Here is an 18,536-nt window from a genome sequence, read left to right on the forward strand (position 1 = left end):
ATGAATCCGAAGCAGTTGTTTGTCGTGCGAACGCAATCATTGTGTCGCAGGGTGATTAATCGACGGCCCATCGGTGTGGGCAGCAATGTAACTACTAAATTAATTTATTCAGTGGGGGCTGCAATGGTTATTCTTCAGTCGTTACATCTATCGGTACAATAATAAAACAAAGTAACAGAATTTCTTCGTAAAAATAGTGTCTTTGAGACAACATTAATTTCTCTTGTATTAATCAATCGTCCGATTATAATTCCATACTATATCATTTAACTGAACACAAATGAAATGTAATTGCTCGGAAGAGAGAAAAATTGCTGATTCACGGTGCAACGACATACCGCGTTATATCGAATTGCTTTTGTTATTATCCGGTGAATTAATTTAATTTGGCTTTCACCAGTCCCTTTATCGGGATAATATGCTTCTCCTACGGCGATGGATCTGGAGACAACCGACTATTTCGCGTCGGTGGGTGCTGCGTCTGCAGAAACACACGCAGGATATGTGCGTAATGGAATTCAGTCGGATAGGTATACGGTGTTATTACACGTCGGGGGATTCGAGACCAAACAATTTCGGTAGACAATTTCTATTTCCAAGATTAGCGACAGAAGTGCGTTCCTGTCTTATAGGGCCCGACGAATCCGCTGATATCAGCGCAAACCAGCGGCAATGTAAATGAGCGTGGACGTAAGAAAAATTTATGCAAATCACGGAGTAATTATGTGAGCACATGGAGAACGAGTATCTACAGGGTGTCTCGCCTAAATCTAACCGCCTAAATATCTCTTTCAACTGTGACGATACAAACAAATATTTTATTGGTCAAAAAAAGTTTCATCAGATTCCAAACAAAATGAAAACCTTATTAAATTTCATAACCGTGTAACATGAGAGGTTTCTACAACAGTACTTACAAGGAACTTCTGCTGGATTGTACAGAACTTTTTTTTGGAATCAAGAACTTCACTCTACACAAATGCAATTAATCCTTTCATTAAAATCAGAATTTTCAAGTCGAGAGCATTTCATCGTTATTGTTAACACAGTATTGTCTAATTACAAGTACACGTCCTGGAAGATTAGGAAGATTTGGGCTGAGCCACACAGGCGCTCCGCAGTTAATTGAAAATTTCCAGGTACCGACTGCTTCCGGATCAATAGGTAAACGATATTCAATTAGGCAAAAGGTTTAAACGTTAACGAGCTTGAGATTTCATCTTTGATATCGCCGCGACCCAGATACGTCGACGATGATGACCATTCTAATACTCCAATTACACAAAAAAAGTGAAAGATTGTTGTCGTCGCACAAAGGAAGTTTTAATTGAAGCTCGCGTCCCCGTCGTTTCTTCTGGCCGTGGAGGTCGCGAGATGTAAATTATTTTTGCTCAAAGCTGCAGTGCTGATGGCATTCGAGAAAAAGAGGGCAGGTTCGGGTGTTCCGATAAATAAATGTTTCGGGCTTCCTTCTAGGATCCATACTCATAATTATTATCATTAATAATGTTATCGGAAGTGGAGTATTGGCGACACTCTAAAATCAATTCTTAAGTAATAAAAGTGAATGGAGTATAAAGTGAAGGGAACTTTATGTTACTTTAAACAATGACCAATTTTCTACGAAAAAATCAATTTTAAATGTGGAATATAATTTTATGAAGGCTTTCTTTTCAAAGAACTTTTCTGTTAACATGTTCTTTACACTTACTGGTTTCGTTTTCGAGAAAACCAAATTCTAAAAGTTTTTCTTTTTTTTTTATTTAAAAACCTAGACCTTACAAGATCTATTGGAGAAATTCTAAAAGTAATCTGATACGCGTGTGTACATCATGCTAAGTAGAAACTGAATGCAATGAACAGACGCGCTAGCGAAGTCTAATTCCACTGCACGCGTATTCAACAGACTTTCAAATCCGATTATCCCGCAAACGAAGCTTTAAATAAAAAAAATGTTATCTTTTTTTCGACATATTTTTGCATGTAGAATCACCAGTCGGTTGGTTGTGCCACAATTCTAAGGACATCCACATACTCACGCAAGTAGAAATGGTCGGTTATGAGTCAGACACTGTAGATAAAATCTAACTGAAATTCATATGCGGCTTACGACTCTTTCAAAATCGGTCTTCTACAAACCAAAATTACTACGAACAATGTTCATTGATATTAACAATTCAGTGTGTGTTGAACATTGATAATAACTAAATAATACAAATAATCATCTGTTGAAGTACATATTTCTGTACAATTAATTTTCATCAGATCGCGTCCCAGTTCATTAATTTCACGAAGGTCAAATAAATTACAGTTTTGGATGTGGATGCAATTAAAATAATAAGAGGCATTTTATTTTTTCTTAACCGTTCTGGTACACCTAAGAGGGCTTTTAATTTATCGACGAACGAATGTCCCACGGCACAGTGCATCTGTCGATCCCATTGGTTTTTTCGACGAATATGGAAACCCATTCCGCTCACGGGATTCACAAAAGAATCGACAATGAATGCCGCGCAGAGGAAAAATGTAATTGTACCCGATCGAAAAATTTTCCGGTTTTCTATCTCGGCCGAGTGCCCACGCGATTGCGTCGGCCAGACGAACACCGAATAATCGTTCGTTTCGGTACAGATCAAATGGAAACATCAGGAGGCAATCGTGCCTACAAAAGGATGGCGACATGGTCACGTAAGTCGACTAAGAGGCGAGTAATTTGTAATTAGCTGCGCGGCGAACAGATTATACACGGAGTTTGAAGTGAAAAAAAGTAGAACCAACTCGTTTGCACGACCAGAGAGAAAAGGGAAGAAACAAAGACTCAGTTGTATTGTACTGTGAAATTCAATTGTCGAACTTTCGAGTTTGCCTGTTTTCACGTAGGAACACCTAGGCGGCACTGGACTTTCCAGTGAAAATGGAAAAATTTTGTACAACCTTTGAAAGCCGAGTTTTCGGTGATATTTCGCTGCGGAGGCATTGAAATTCAAATTTTATTCGAAGGTTTTTTAAGGTCTTTCCCTTGCACATTGATCCTGTCTGCTGTGACAATTATGAAAGAAATATATATTTTGAAAATTTATTTTGAAGAAAGTGTTAACACAATCTGTTTAAAACTTTGTGAATACCTTATTGTATAATTAAACTGTATACAAAAATTTTTAGTTCCACGCCGGGGTATATGTATAAGTAAAAGAATATTCAGCCAACTGACCCGTCATTACACGTACATACTTTTTAACATCTTCTCTGCAACATAAACCTGTTTTGAAGCTAAAAAATTCACAATTCAAAAAAAGGTGACGGTTTTTTTAAAAAAAGGCAATATTTTTCAAGTGAAAAATACTAAGAAATATGATTTATTGAAGCAATAACATTATATATGTAGGTTTATGCTGTGAAGAAGATGTTAAAAAATATGTACATACATGCAATGTTAGGTTAGTTGCTTGAACATTTTTTTAGTTACATTTTCCGTTGCGAGACACCTTTTTTTGCTCACGGACTACACATAAGTCCTTATATAAATAATATTTATGGATTTGTCGTAAAAATAAAAAATGTTGTATCCAGTTTAATTGTACAATAAAGTATTCTGAAAGTTTCAAAGAGATTGGTTTAATAATTTCTTCACAAAGAATTCCCAAAAATTCATTCATTTTTAGCCCGTTTACACCAGGCTCCCTTCGTCACAAATCGTAGAAAATATCTGTAGTTAGTTAATAGAGGCTGTCGTTATAGGTACTGCAATATTAATTATCCGCACAAATTTTGTAACGGTATTTAAATAATTTTTGCGATATACATTTCCGAAAAAAAGACTTCAAATATGTACCAGGACAGAAGTAGATCACCTTCACGATAATCCTATGGGATCATTATTAAGATTAATAATAAAGGATTTACACACAAACTGCCAGAACTTTTCGATCGGACCTCGTAACCGAATATTGTAGCAACGTAAAAGAATGGGACAGAAAGAAAAGATCTGACACCATTACGTTTCCGTCGCACCGTTCGCCGAGCCACCGATCGCAGGTAAACAAGAAAAAAACCCCCGTATACCATTCCCTTCGATGTGAAAAATACACCAGCACAGGAATACCACGGCTCAGGCACACAATTCACAGGGAACGCGCGAAACAGTGCGTCAAACCGAGACAGGGAAGCGATCGAAGCGTAAGGGGGGTGGTAGAGGAATAAAAAAAAAAAGAAAGAAAAATTCAACGTTCGCTTACAATTTCCATATTTCAATAAAGAAAATACCGCAAGCGCCCCCTCTGGAACCACCCCTCTTGCAACCGCGATCTAACCTCGAACCCTTCCCATGCACCGACTCTCTATGCTCGAACGTTCAAAAAACCGAGGCGAAAGGGTCGCGGATACAAAAGCAACCACGCGACCCATCCGTCGTTGCTTTTTTAATAATTCGACTCCGGCAGACACACACGCATATACACAGACCATGGATAACGTACAGACGGTCTTTCTAAACCAGAGACGGTTCAAGGGGAATGGAAAAACGGTGCCCGTTTCGTGGCGTCGACATGCGGTGCACTCGCGTCGTTTGACATAACGATAACCACGACCGAATGCACCGTCGCGCACCCCGGAATCTGGCGCACGTAGAAACTGGTTGCAGTGTCGTGGTCGACCGCGACGGTTTGCTGGTTCCTCGAACCGCTGCGTCTCGAGCTTCGACGTTTTACGAATCGCGCGGTTTATTCGACCGCCGCGCCCCGCGTATTCCAGCGACGCGACATACATTGATATTGTGTGCGGTATCGAACATAATGTCCCGCGGATTTCACGGATATTTGCGTGTACACGGTGGTGTAGCCGAGTGTAGGATTTAAATTGTGGAGGTTTATGGATTTCTGGGGTAAATATTTACGGTAACGGAGTGTACACCACCGATTTCGATGATTTTTAAATATTTTGTAAGGGTCGTCATCCAGAGTCGTATTGTGAAGGTTTTAGTTGGGTTTCGCCATTTGTAAAAAAGTTATTATAAAAAAAAAAAACGATAGAAACGCCATATATTTTTTCAAACTTATTAACAAAAACAAAATATCCACCAAAACAATATGCTTATCAGTCTTCTACAACTAGTAGAAACTCGTTTATTGTTTCGGGGGAGTTATAAAAAAGAGTCATTCAGAGTTGGTTAGACAACTTAAGAAAAAGTTATCGTTCTCTTAATAACTTTCTAATAGAGAATATTTGATAAGTGAAATTTCTGAAGATTACTCAGGAGGGTGACCTAGACAGGATGTGTCAAGGTCAAGGTCATCGGCCCTTTTACTTAACAATATCATCAAAGCACGACACTAAACTTTTTTTTATAACTTTTTTATCAACGGTGATACAAACTAAAACCTTCACAATACTACTCAGAGTACCGAACTCTGAGTTATACTCACCTAATCCAGACCTAACCCAGACACTAAACTTTTTTTTATAACTTTTTTATTAACGGCGACACCAACTAAAACCTTCACAATACTACTCAGAGTGATGATCTTGATAACATATTAAGAAACTCATCGAAGTCTCTCTCTCTCCCCCCTCCCAGTGGTGGGAATAACGTCAGTGTTAGTGTCGCATTCATCGAGGGACACTATTACTGATGAGGAAATTGTCTATCCAAAATCATTTACTTGTATTACTAATCGTAAATTAATAAATGTTTATAAATATACTGTTGAAGAATATTGTGAATCCGGTCTAAAAAAATGATCAAATACCTTCACCCGTGAAGTATCGTTCCTTAATTTGTGACTCTTAATAGTTTGTCGAAGTGTCATAAAAGTTGGGCATCCTGTTTGCACGAAGTTTTCCACGGAGATCGATAAAAAGCTAATGCATGAGTAACGAGGTAATAGAAATGCAAATCGCCATCAAGTTAATATACAGTTTGGGAAAACTTTCTCGTTAATTCGAGTCTTTTCGAGGAGGACTACAAATTTTCGTCAATTGCAAAATACCTTGAAAAAATCGCGAAATACTTTCGAATCTACTCTCAAAAATGGCAGGAACGGTGATTAATCTGTTCTTCGAAAAAAATTACAAGAACGCGAAACTTTATTTTATCACGTCAAAATATCATTCCGTATTAATGCATCATTAAATTCAGGATAATTTAAATAAACATTACACATTTGAATTAAAATAGTAAATCTTAATACCTCAGCAAAAATAACGCTCTAAATGTATTATATTTCTTAAACTTGACTGTAGACTTCGCAACGACGATTCATTATACGTTATAATACATTATTCATACGAAGTTGAAACTGTTGTAACGACTTAAAACGTTAGCAACCTACAGAGTCAAGGTTTAACAAGCTCTACTGCAAGAGAATCTATAATGCACCTGAACCTGATTTTTAAAACTTTTACAATGCTCGAGATTTCAAAGATGGAGATCTTTCGTAAACTTTTTCTTCACCAATAAAATAACATGTGAGATCAAAAACACTAAAAGGGCAATTTTAGTAGTAAGCTTTTCTACTAAATTATTCAGTGACAAGTATTAATTGTCAATATATTAAGTATTCAATTTGGGATCAATGCTAATATGAAATTTCACGCTCTATGACTTCCTAAGTAATGTATCAAAGTTTCTTACACTCGTTCTGAATAGCTTCGTTTCAGCTATTAATTTTAACACTTTGACTGAATTAAATAAACATAGTTCTATGCTCTACCTGTACGATGATATCAAGTTTATCTTCTTCCATCACGAACAATCTTCCCACCAATGGTTTCACAAGCTTGTACGCGTATAATTACCACCTTACTAGTCCCCGACCGATTTGTATCTGCGACCAGAAAAGTACCCTGCGTCGAAATAACCCACAATTGTAACTTCGATAGTTCCCCCCTCGGCATGCAAGGCAACTTCAGAACTCTGTCGACCGTGGGTCCACGTTAGACGTAGAATGCACGAAGTTTCACGGTAATTAGCCCGAGGGATGATGGCGGGATCGAGTATGGAGGGGTAGTCGGGCAGCAAATGAATTGAAAGTGCTACGGTGCATCTTTGTTGAAGAGCGAGTGTCCTGATTGCTTACGGACCTGCTTGTTATGGCACTTTCGTATTAATTGACACGTATTATGACGTCAAAGCATGCTGCACGAACGGCTATTGACTATGCCGGCTTGCCGTTTGACAGAAACTGAAATTAACCCCTAATTAAAGTGCAAATGTTGAACGTTTGATGAACCTGATTTCGAATGGACCTTTGTGTTACATATTTCCATGAAACGGTTTACATGAATATCCATGGTGCCGTTAATGGAAACAAGTAGGGACGAAAATACGATATTTATTGTTGAAATGAAAAACAATTTTGGTTAGAGGAAAAGTAACGGGAGATGGGAGTACGCAATTCGAAACTATAAACGAATGTTTACTAGGTTCAACCTCTACACAAAAGATGATTGCGTGGATATTAATATTCATTTCATGATTTCTTATTTATACATATATCATCTTTCGGCTTTCGTATGGAATGAACTTTTCTCATAGATTAGACAAACGGTATTATTCTAGATAAAATATTCTAAATTATGAATAATGTCGAGTTAATAGCCGAGGACTTGGAATTCCTTTCTGCACTTATAAGACTTAATGTAGCTTCCATAATTTCAGATGAACATTTTATATTACACGTAACTTTGAATATTTGAAGCCTGATAACGTAGAAAATTACGTTATAACTACTATGCCCGTGAAGTAGAAAATTTGTTCATACTGTAACAATGTTTAACATTTGAAAAATTTTAATAAAATACATAGGTTTTTCCCTTAATTTCTGAGTTTTTAAATCACGGTAAAAGAACTGCTAGGTCTCAAAGAATTTTTGAAAATTCTTAACTCATATTTCCACAAGTTATCTGAACGGATGACACTTCGAAAATTTTCTAATTTTTGTCTATTTCAACAGCAGTAATTAAGTATTTAACAATGTAACAAATTAGGTGCTGAAAAAATGACCTACGGTGCCATCTGGTGTCAAAAAGGTGTATGAAGTAGTTAGTAGCTTGAACGTTATGCCGTAGATGTCATTGCAATTTCATCTAAACCATTTCATTTTGTAGTAACCATTCGTTTATTGCATTTTTCGGGGCTGTAGAGAGCCGGAATTCTAGAATTATGCATCCCAAATGCTTCCCCCACCACTTGGTCGTTCAGTTGTGCGACTAAACTACATACATATATGCTGTGCTGCCTGCCCCCCTCCCCGTCCGTCCAGAAATTATTGAAATATGTAAAAAAAACATTCGTCAGTTAGTAAAATCTTATGTTATAAAAAGTAAATACTAAAAAGTATTAAATAAAAATGTATTAGAATTAAGCTGTTTAATTTTAACATTCTAGTGTAACTAATAATCCTGTAACATCAATTGAAGGGTCGAATGCAATAAGGAAACTAGCGCGAATGTGAAAAATATTTGTGCAGAAAGGAACAGCAAATTGAATCTTATATAGATTTTAACTATAGGTATCTGTACATCATATACTTTTAATCAATCGTCAATTTCTTTTCGCATTTCTTTTATTTTTAAGAATTATGTTTATATCTTTCTATTCTTAGTTTCAGTGTTAAATAAATATGTAAGTAATTACTGTAAAATGTGTAATTACATTTTATGCAACCCACGTACATGGTATAAAATACACATATAAACGGGATCTCTTTTGCCTTGAAGTACTCTTGCTTTTTTTTGATGTAATGCACCGTTAAAGCTACGACTGCCAGCGTTGCAACTACCGACCAAAAAACCATGGTTGCTTGGAAGCTTCTTCTTTCAATGTTTATGTTTAAGTGTAAGTCGAAAGTTCTTTCGGACGGAGCCAGGTATGCACTCATTGGACTTTATAGTCGCGTCTACTTTGTATTTTCACTTGAAAGGACGTAAGACTAATCACAGGGGGTTATATGACAACCCAATTGTTAAGCACTCCACGACACGGTTTCCGACAGTCTGAACCTGATTCACGTTTATCAATAGCTTATAACACGCAAAGGAGATATGTACTCGTCTGTGATTAGTTGTAGCATCCACTACGTAGTTAATAATACATTGAACACTGTAAAATTTTTATTATGGGCCGTTTATCAAGCCTACACTCGTAACATGATCTTCTTATCGCACGATAATGGTATCAGTCTTTTTTTCAATTCATTTCATAGTTCTCGTTCGAATAATTTTATTTATTGGTGTAACATGCATAATTTTGCTGCATAATATTATTATGGTCTCATAATACAGTCTTTTCCTACATCGAACTTGATACTCATCCGTTCCATTGATACTTAATCAGTTAAAAATGTTTCTGTGACGTCAGCTTTCAAGCGTGATATAAAACTTAATATTTTTAATACTAATTAGTAATAAAACATTACGTTCATAATTAATGAATGTTATTATTGACTACTACTGCACTATATTAATACAGAAGACTCTAAGGAATAATTAGGACGGAGACAATATTTTATATCAACAATTGAAATCACTATGCTGTTTTCTTTTCTTGTAATGAGTGCCAGCGTTCCAGACAATTGGATCACGAAAATATATTGGATATTAATATTATTGTATCACGAATAGAAACAGGCGTGATAACCGTGTTCACTGTTTAAAAATCATTAATTCAATAAAAAATAAACGAGAATAATAATTGTACCCAATTACACTACAGACTAATTGTGGAAAGGGACAATTTCTCCCATAATACAGGATAAATTAACTGCAACCACAGTGTCTTGTTTCCTGCTCAACCTTTTATTTGTTCTTCGAATAGTAACAGCAATCTTATAACGTATTTCATCAGTCGTATCTAGAAAATCCATACAATCACAATTGCGTCCTATTCTGTGAACAATGTACACATATATATATATATATATATATATACAATAGATCAAATCGGGCAAAATTGAAGATCACGCGTCGCATGGATGGCGTGCAGTCCCGACGTGCCATCGGTGGGCTGTACACGTCTTTAAAAATGAACACGTTTGGCACGTACAGGCTACACCCCCCGGTTTCTACTCCCACTGACGCGTGGAAATTTCCTTATCGATCGTCTGAAATCGGACGATCGCTCGGTGGCCAATTGTAACCGCAAGAAACGGGCAATCTAAATTCGATTATTGCATCCTAAGTACTAAAGTCTTCGCTAAATCGAAATCTTTACCCGGCATGGTTCGTCACTCTTCAACGATATTGATGGTGGACGTTGTTAAGGTATTGTCGCGAAAAAAAAACTGTACGCCCTAGCGTCGTCGTTCAATGTATAGGTCGAACGCTTCTGTTAAGTAATCCTCACGATTGGTTTCCCCTAAATCGGTACGTCGCGTGAATACACGCTAGCAATCCCCTCCCCCCTCCCCTCCCACCAAGACGTTCGATTACTTAACGAGTATCTATCTGGAATATTAGAGCGCCATACCGGACACGTTCTCCATTCGCGTACCGATATCGGTATACACGCAACTAGCTACGATCGTGCACGTCTCAGCGAACGATGTATTGCATTTTTGGCGCGCGTTTACTTTCCACTCGCGATCTCTTTCATGCGATTCAGAGCAGAACCGGCCTTGAACCAAGCTATCTGTTGTTCGTTCATCGTGTGATTCAGACTGATCGCGTCGACTTTGCCGTCCTTGTGCTTGATCTCTGCCTTGACGGGCTGAAAAGTAAGAAAATGAACACATTAGGTGTGCGGTTCGATTCAGGAAGACTTTCTCCCTGATAATCAGTTTCTGTACAAGTTTCGAATAAATTGCCAGTGAATAATGAAAAAAGTTAGCCATCTGTTTTCTACATTTCGCTTGGGTTTTGCAGGCAACGGCAGCTGACAAAATGGTCAAGCAAATTGGCAGCAAATCTTGCAACATAACCTATATCAAATCGAGGGCTAAAACAGAACAGAGTCTGAGCGAGCCAATTTGCTGCCTATGTTGCTGCCAATATGCACGCAAGTTGTTTATAGCAATTGCATCAAGCTTGTAGTCATAACTTTATAACAGGCATTGATGAAAATTTGGCTTCGCAGGTTTGGCTGAATGGGCTCTGGTTTCATTTCGGATTAGTAAATTACGGGATTAATAAAGGATTAAATTAAGGGATTAATTAGTTCAGATGAAAATTTACCTTGCCAGGCGCCAGATCCTTCAGTCCCAAGAGACTGATCTTGTCGGTAGGCTGGATCTTATCGTAGTCACTGGCATCCGCGAAGGTCAGTGGCAACAGACCCTGTTTCTTGAGGTTAGTTTCGTGGATACGGGCGAAACTCTTGACAATGATGGCTCGGCCACCGAGATGTCGTGGTTCGAGAGCAGCGTGCTCGCGGGACGATCCCTCTCCGTAGTTTTCGTCACCCACTGCAACCCATTTCACGCCATTTTTCTTGTAGTCTCGGGCAACGTCGGGCACAGCTCCCCATTGGCCATTGAGTTGGTTCTTGATCTTGTTCATTTCACCGTTCTCGGAATTCACGGCGCTATAGGTAGTTTTAAAGAGCATTTTTTAAATTCCGTTCGGATAGATTGAACTTATTGGATTATTTAAAAAAAACATTTTAAATTCCATTTGGATAGACTGGACTTATTGGATTGTTAAACTCACCCAATGAACATGTTGTTGGAGATGTTGTCCAAATGGCCACGGTATTTCAACCATGGACCGGCAGCTGAGATGTGATCGGTGGTGCATTTGCCTTTGACTTTGATTAAAATCGTCATGTCGGTGAGATCTTTACCGTCCCATTTGTCGAAGGGCTCCAGAAGCTGTAATCTTTGACTTTTCGGGTCCACGTCAACTTTGACTTTGCTACCATCAGCTGGTGGCGAGTCGTAGGTATCCATACCAGGGTCGAAACCGCGGCTAGGCAACTCATCGCCTGCAATGTTACCATAAAATGTTTTAACTCTCTTATCAGTTGTGCTGAAATTTGACAGTGAGGTGGATTTGGTAAAACATGATAACATTGAACAATTGTATTCCATTCAGGTTAATTCAACGTACTAATATTTTCTGTTATCAAATATTTTGATATAGTACAGATAAGGTACTAAAGTATGGCAAAGGAAAAATTGGGTTATAGATATGGAGCTTAATTTAATTGTATTTCCTTTGTACATTGTAACTCACAAATCATTATTAAGATCGGATACAATAAATGTCACTTTATACTAATGAATTCAACAGGAGACCGAGGTCGAGTAATTAATTAACGATTAAACAATGGATTCGAATACTACATGCTGTTTAATGACCCAGTATTGAATATTCTATTGATAGATTTCTATATACAAAATTTTTGAAGCGGGAAGGTCCATTAACAATTTACTTTTCATTTCTACATTTAAATTATTTTTTTCATTTCACCAGCTGGATTAATTTTCGAATGAGTATTGTTAGAATTACTAAAACCGAACAACCATTAAAAAGACGATCAAGTATTAAAACAAAAAAGAATTCGAAATGGCTCAGAATAGAAAAATCTAAATTAATTCTTGATAATATATTTAAGATTATTTTTAACGCCTCGAGTGTCGGCTGAACAGTATGCAGACGAGGCAGACGTGTTACGAAAGAGTCATAGTGAACTATGACTCATCCATCATTATTCATAAATTAGCACTCAACTACAAGTCGTTACACGCGTATCGTTATCATCGTTTTACATCGTATTACTGCCGTATATCCCACGATAATTAAGGAAGATATCAAACTTACCGAACGGATCTTTCAACTGGAACTCTTTTCCATCTTTGCCTTTAAGTTTGTCGGTGAGTGGATTGAAATCTAGTCGACCAGCGATAGACAAGGCAGTGACGAGTTCAGGGCTAGTGACGAAAGCGTGTGTAGACGGATTGGCGTCGTTACGTCCGGTGAAGTTACGATTGTACGATGTGACGATTGTGTTCTTGTCGCCTTTCTTGATGTCCTGACGATCCCATTGACCGATGCAAGGCCCGCAAGCATTGGCCAGAACAGTACCTCCGAATTCTCTAAGAGTTTTCGCCTGATCGATAAATAATAATATTTCACAATCGTCTGTAATCATTTCCACAAATGTAGATCACCAATATTTTTGCAAGATCACAACCTGGACATCATAGACTTTACTATTCAAATCTATGAAGACTTATAGAAAACATTCTAGTGCTGATCATAATTTCTGATATTAGAAGAAGCAACAAAAAAAGAATTCCACAAGAAGAGGTACATGTATCTCTCAGAAAAATACTCCAGAAACGTTATCTGTAGTTCTATTATAAACGATTCAGAATTTTTTTAACAAGTCATGTTATTATATCGAGGCACTACTGTTTTAAAAAATATTGCAACTTGAATGAAGGATTCTCTCGAGACGTGTTCCACGTAATTTCTCGAGTCTCTATTTTTTTCTTTTCACATTGTCAGAATACATCGATCCGATCCAAATTAAGAATTGGCGTGGGTCGCGCCGTCGTTTCTGAGTGTCATGTACCAATGCTTGGCACTGAATCAGGCACAGCGTGTGCTCGAATTGTCCACAAGCTTTATAACATAGCGACACAGTGGCACACTAAAACGAAACTCACGATTCCGTCACGTTCGATGGTGGCGCGGATCTGTTCGGATCCTGGCGTGACATTAAACGCGGACTTTGCGGTCAGTCCATGATCCAGAGCTTGTTTAGCGATGTTCGCGCATCGGCCCATGTCCTCGTAGGAACTGTTTGTGCAGGAACCGATAAGACCGACCTTGATCTCGTTCGGCCAATTGTTCTTCTTGGCAGTCTCACCTGATTAGAATTACAATTGTACTACTTCGAACATTTTCCTCGTTGGTTTGCAAAATTTCAGTGAGAAAACACCAAGTCTAGTATGCATGCTGTTTTTTTTTCAGAAATCATGTCTAATATTATTTATAAAGGTCATTTCAAGGTCACTTGTATTTTACTAAGTTACATATAAAATGAAACTGGTATGATTACTTCATTCCATTTCATTTTATACTACTTCGAGCAGACACATATATCTTTGAAGTTATAATACGAAATAATTTCAGCATACAACATTATGAAATTTCTAATGCACATCTGCATATAGTCTTCAGGCTTCCCTTTTGCGCAGACTGAAATGTAACGTATTAAACTAACCAATTACACTGTACTCCCAAGAAAGTTAACCTAAACACTGTCCCGAAATAAACTTTACGAAAGTGACACTTCCTCTTTTCTAATTTACTTAATTATCCATATATCCGTAATATTCCTGTACGGTTAAAAATATCCACGGTACTCGCAGAAAATGTTTCTAGACTGGTTGCAACAGTAAACAATATAGGCCGCAGCAGTGGTTACGAAACAATGTTTTCAAGTGCATACCAAGCTCGACAGTAACCTGTAGCTCACTTACCCAATTTAGAAATCGGATGGGCGAGATCAGGGGTGAACGGTCCATTGACATGGGGTTCCAACGTGGAAAGATCCAATTCTATGATCTGATCGTATTTAGCATTCGAGTCTGCGGTCAAGAGACTCTGTTTATGTTGATCGGCAGCCGCGGCGACTTCCGCGCGACCTGTTGCCTTCAAGTAATCCTGCATACGATAGTTATACGGGAAGAGCGAGGTGGTGGCACCGATCTCAGCGCCCATGTTGCAAATAGTAGCCATACCGGTACAGCTAATGCTGTCGACACCAGGGCCAAAGTACTCGACGATCGCCCCAGTGCCACCCTTCACCGTGAGGATACCGGCCACCTTCAAAATGATGTCCTTTGGGCTGGTCCATCCCTTCAACTTTCCAGTCAGCTTGACACCGATCACTTTCGGGCACTTCAGCTCCCATGGGATATTGGCCATCACGTCGACAGCATCAGCGCCACCTACACCGATACACAGACAGCCCAAACCGCCGCCGTTTGGCGTGTGGGAATCGGTACCGATCATCAGCAGGCCAGGGAAAGCATAGTTCTCGAGGATGATCTGGTGAATGATACCGGAGCCAGGGTTCCAGAAACCGACACCGTATTTCGCGCCGGCTGTTTGCAGGAAATTGTAGACTTCCTTGTTGATGTCTTTGGCGCGTTTCAAGTCCTTGTCTCCGCCTAGTTGGGCTTCGATCAAGTGATCGCAGTGGATCGTCGATGGAACGGCGACCCTTGGCAATCCTATGATAATAATTCGTTAGTAAAGAGAATGTTAAGGATATGTTCTTGAAGAGGATAGATGGTAGATAACGTACCAGAACTGATGAATTGCAACATGGCCATCTGAGCTGTCGCGTCTTGCATGGCCACGCGATCTGGACGCAACCTAAGGTAGCTCGTGCCACGGATTATCTCTTGCTTCGCGGGGTCATCGAGGTGAGAATATAAAACCTTTTCGGAGAGGGTAAGGGGTCGAGTCACCCTAGAATAATTTTAAAATACTTCAGTCACCGTATTCTATAAATAGAGGCATAGGAAGGCGACAAGTATTGGAAGCGATGGCACTTTTGTAGACCTCGGAAGAAAATAAAGGCGACAATTAGAAAGCAAATTAATATTGTTACGTACTTCTTCTTCACAATCTTCAGGTTCGCTTCCAATTTGTCGTACGGGAGGTAGCTCGTTTGATCGAATTTGGACATCGCCACCTTCGCGGCGGCGAAGCTCAGTGGGCTTACACTGAAGCATCTTTGTTGAATGTCTGCGGCGAATACGGCGAGCCGCTGCAAATAACATTTTTTGAAATGTGTGAAACAACAGAAGTTTACATGAATAATGTATGTATTTTTGTATTCGTAGGAGGATCCGAATTTAATAAATAGATTCGAAAACGTGTTCAGCTTAAATTATATTCGTCTGCTGGCTGTTCGACCGAAACATTTGTTGGCTAATGTAACATGATTCCAGGAGAGCGCTAAAATGATTGTACTAAATTTTTTGTCAACCCTTTTTTCCGAAGTTTTCAAGGTCACCTTCAGTTTTTTATAGATTAAACTATAATGTTTAGAATAAAAAATATATTGTTATGATGCTTGCTAATTTACTATTACTTTAAAGCTCTCCTTGGATCATGTTATATTAGCCAAACAAATTTTCGATCGAACAGCCAGCAGAAGAATATAATCCAAGCTGATCACGTTTCGTCCACCCTGTATAGAAATATTATTATTACTACAGTTTTGAATTACGAGTACAGGGAATATTTTGTTAGATAAATTAAAATTGTTTACAATATTGTGTTATTACATTTATTATGATTTAAACTGTCTATTATACTCGTCGGTGTGAAGTATTATATACGGTACACGTAAATTTCTAGAAGCAGAACAGACAGTCGAAGCAGCAGCCTTTGTTTACAAAAAGACATCGTTAACTAAGCCGTACAAAAACATCGTCTGTAGGTAGTTTATGAACCGATTTTGCTGAATCTCTTATCTTCCGATAACGACCTGAACATATGTATATGAGTTGCGAATAAGAATAAATTCTAACATAATTCTCTAACCATTTCCATAAAAATAAATGCAAAGTTTGTATGCAACTAATTAAAATATAAATACAAATATTGATACACACATAGCTCCAATAAATAATTTTGTAAAAGTCAGCAACAAATTTAGTAATAATATTGTACACGATGTAAAAAACTCATAAAAACTAACAAGTCAGTTTATGAACTGACATTTTAGATTTACCCTTATCTAGAATGAACGCTAACATGATTAAGTTTTATTGACAGGCGTCACGAGCTCGTCGCGAATACATGAATGTATATCAGTCATAAATAAACAAGCACTGAAAGTATGATTTTATTTATAGTCAGGTAACAGTACATTACGAGGCATGTTAAAAAAACAATTAACGACATCGCGTCGCGGAAGGTATCTATTTCTAAATTCCATCATGCGCTCGACTTTGTCGCGGGTGAGCGTACATTACGAAATCGTACATATAGACTCATCTGTACACATCGACAGTTACATAATTCGATTATTCGTGAACGCGAATGTTTTAAGTTACTCCAGTTTCGCAGTAATATCACTACCAAAATCTCTGAAACACTAGGAAACGAGCGTAAATATGGGGAAATACGCGCAATCAAAATTGCATCGTTATCAACGAAACTCGAACACGATTCGTTATCATTTAAAATCAGCAACTTTATCATCGAGCAATTTAGCATTTCTTTTTAATGATAAGAGAATCAAATGATAAGCTTCTGTACACTTTTTACTTCGCTCACACGCGCTATACGCTTCGCTTCTGCGCAGTGATCAAAGACATAACCTCGAAGTATTCCAAAAATGAACTCGATACATACATATAACAGAAGCTCCGAAATAGATTATGTAACGGGCAAATTACAATTTTCCTTCCTCCAACATCCAGCAAATCAAATGCGACGCGCGGCACCGTTATCGGGACGTCATTGTCCGCCCTTGATCTATTTGAAAATAATTTTCCTCGCTCGTCAGACAAAGATCATATGTTCTGTCAACAATGAAGTTTCCAAATCCTCTCTGACAGTGACGATCTTGCGAATGACATCGTAACACTTGATGATTTTAAATTAACACATTCAACAAAGGTGACGGTCACCGGTGACCGTCACAGCAGTTCCATTCACACCACGTCGGTCACTCATGACCGTCATTCAATAAAAATTCAAATGTCAAGTAATACAATCGACGTGAAGGAAAAGTCAGCTGAACCTCTGTGAATGAACGTGTATTAAGGTATCACGAAAAAGAGAGCAAATGGCGACCCGAACTATCCGTCACCTTTCATCTCCAGTTTTCGCAAGCCTGTTACTTAGAGAGTAGGTATAAACAAAAATCGATATTTAAATAACACTCTTAATTAACCGTGAATACAAAACTAACATGCGAATAACACGGTTGACCTTGATGACGGGGTCGAACGGTCAAACTCGAATTGAGGCGCAGTGTACGGTTACCGGTTGCAAATTACAGAGCTCGTGGGCGGTTTGCACTCGAGATAATATTCGACAAATCGCGGATCATACCTGGCCGTTAAGAATTCGTGTACAATACAGCATCGTGGACGAACGAAGCCTCTCGTGACGTCCTGAACCGTGCCGAATTGGGTTTGTAGGCGGTGGGAAGCGCAGGCGCGAGATGAAAAGGCGAAAAATATAACGAATTTTCCTCTCGTGGCAGCCCTTCTCAAACCGGCCACTCGAGAACTGAGGGAAATTCGGCTTGGCTTCCTCGTGTCAATGCTGAGAAGCGGCGCATGCGCTTCGCGGGGCGGACAGAAACGTTTTGAATACGAATTTCATTGAAACGGCACAATGGCGCCCTCTGGTCAACGGTTCGTCTGTGACCCGTCGCCGGTGACATGTAACCGTCGCTAGTTACAGTAGAAACTCGTTTATTGCAGCGTTCGGGCCTGTAGAGAACTACATTTCCAGGAATACATACTGCATTATAGTAGACATTCGATTCCCGCACGAGTCGGGGCTGTAGAAGGCTAAATTTCCAGGAACCGTGCAGGAATTGGTGACCAATTACCCGA

At 38.7% G+C, this 18,536-nt stretch overlaps 1 protein-coding gene across 1 annotated transcript; it reads right to left on the bottom strand.

Moving 5' to 3' along the window:
- Positions 1 to 9,771: 9,771 nt before the first annotated feature.
- On the bottom strand, positions 9,772 to 18,218 carry LOC107194197 (aconitate hydratase, mitochondrial-like). Its single transcript, XM_015583782.1, has 9 exons — positions 18,025 to 18,218; positions 15,567 to 15,721; positions 15,254 to 15,420; positions 14,424 to 15,179; positions 13,605 to 13,807; positions 12,754 to 13,042; positions 11,641 to 11,914; positions 11,167 to 11,515; positions 9,772 to 10,702 (listed from the first exon to the last, which is right to left on the bottom strand). Exons 1-9 carry the CDS (start codon positions 18,055 to 18,057, stop codon positions 10,562 to 10,564), a joined length of 2,367 nt encoding a protein of 788 aa, XP_015439268.1. The 5' UTR covers positions 18,058 to 18,218; the 3' UTR covers positions 9,772 to 10,561.
- Between the last annotated feature and the right edge of the window lie 318 nt (positions 18,219 to 18,536).

Source organism: Dufourea novaeangliae, unplaced genomic scaffold (assembly GCF_001272555.1).
Source record: "Dufourea novaeangliae isolate 0120121106 unplaced genomic scaffold, ASM127255v1 scaffold21, whole genome shotgun sequence".
Classification (NCBI taxonomy): domain Eukaryota; kingdom Metazoa; phylum Arthropoda; class Insecta; order Hymenoptera; family Halictidae; genus Dufourea; species Dufourea novaeangliae.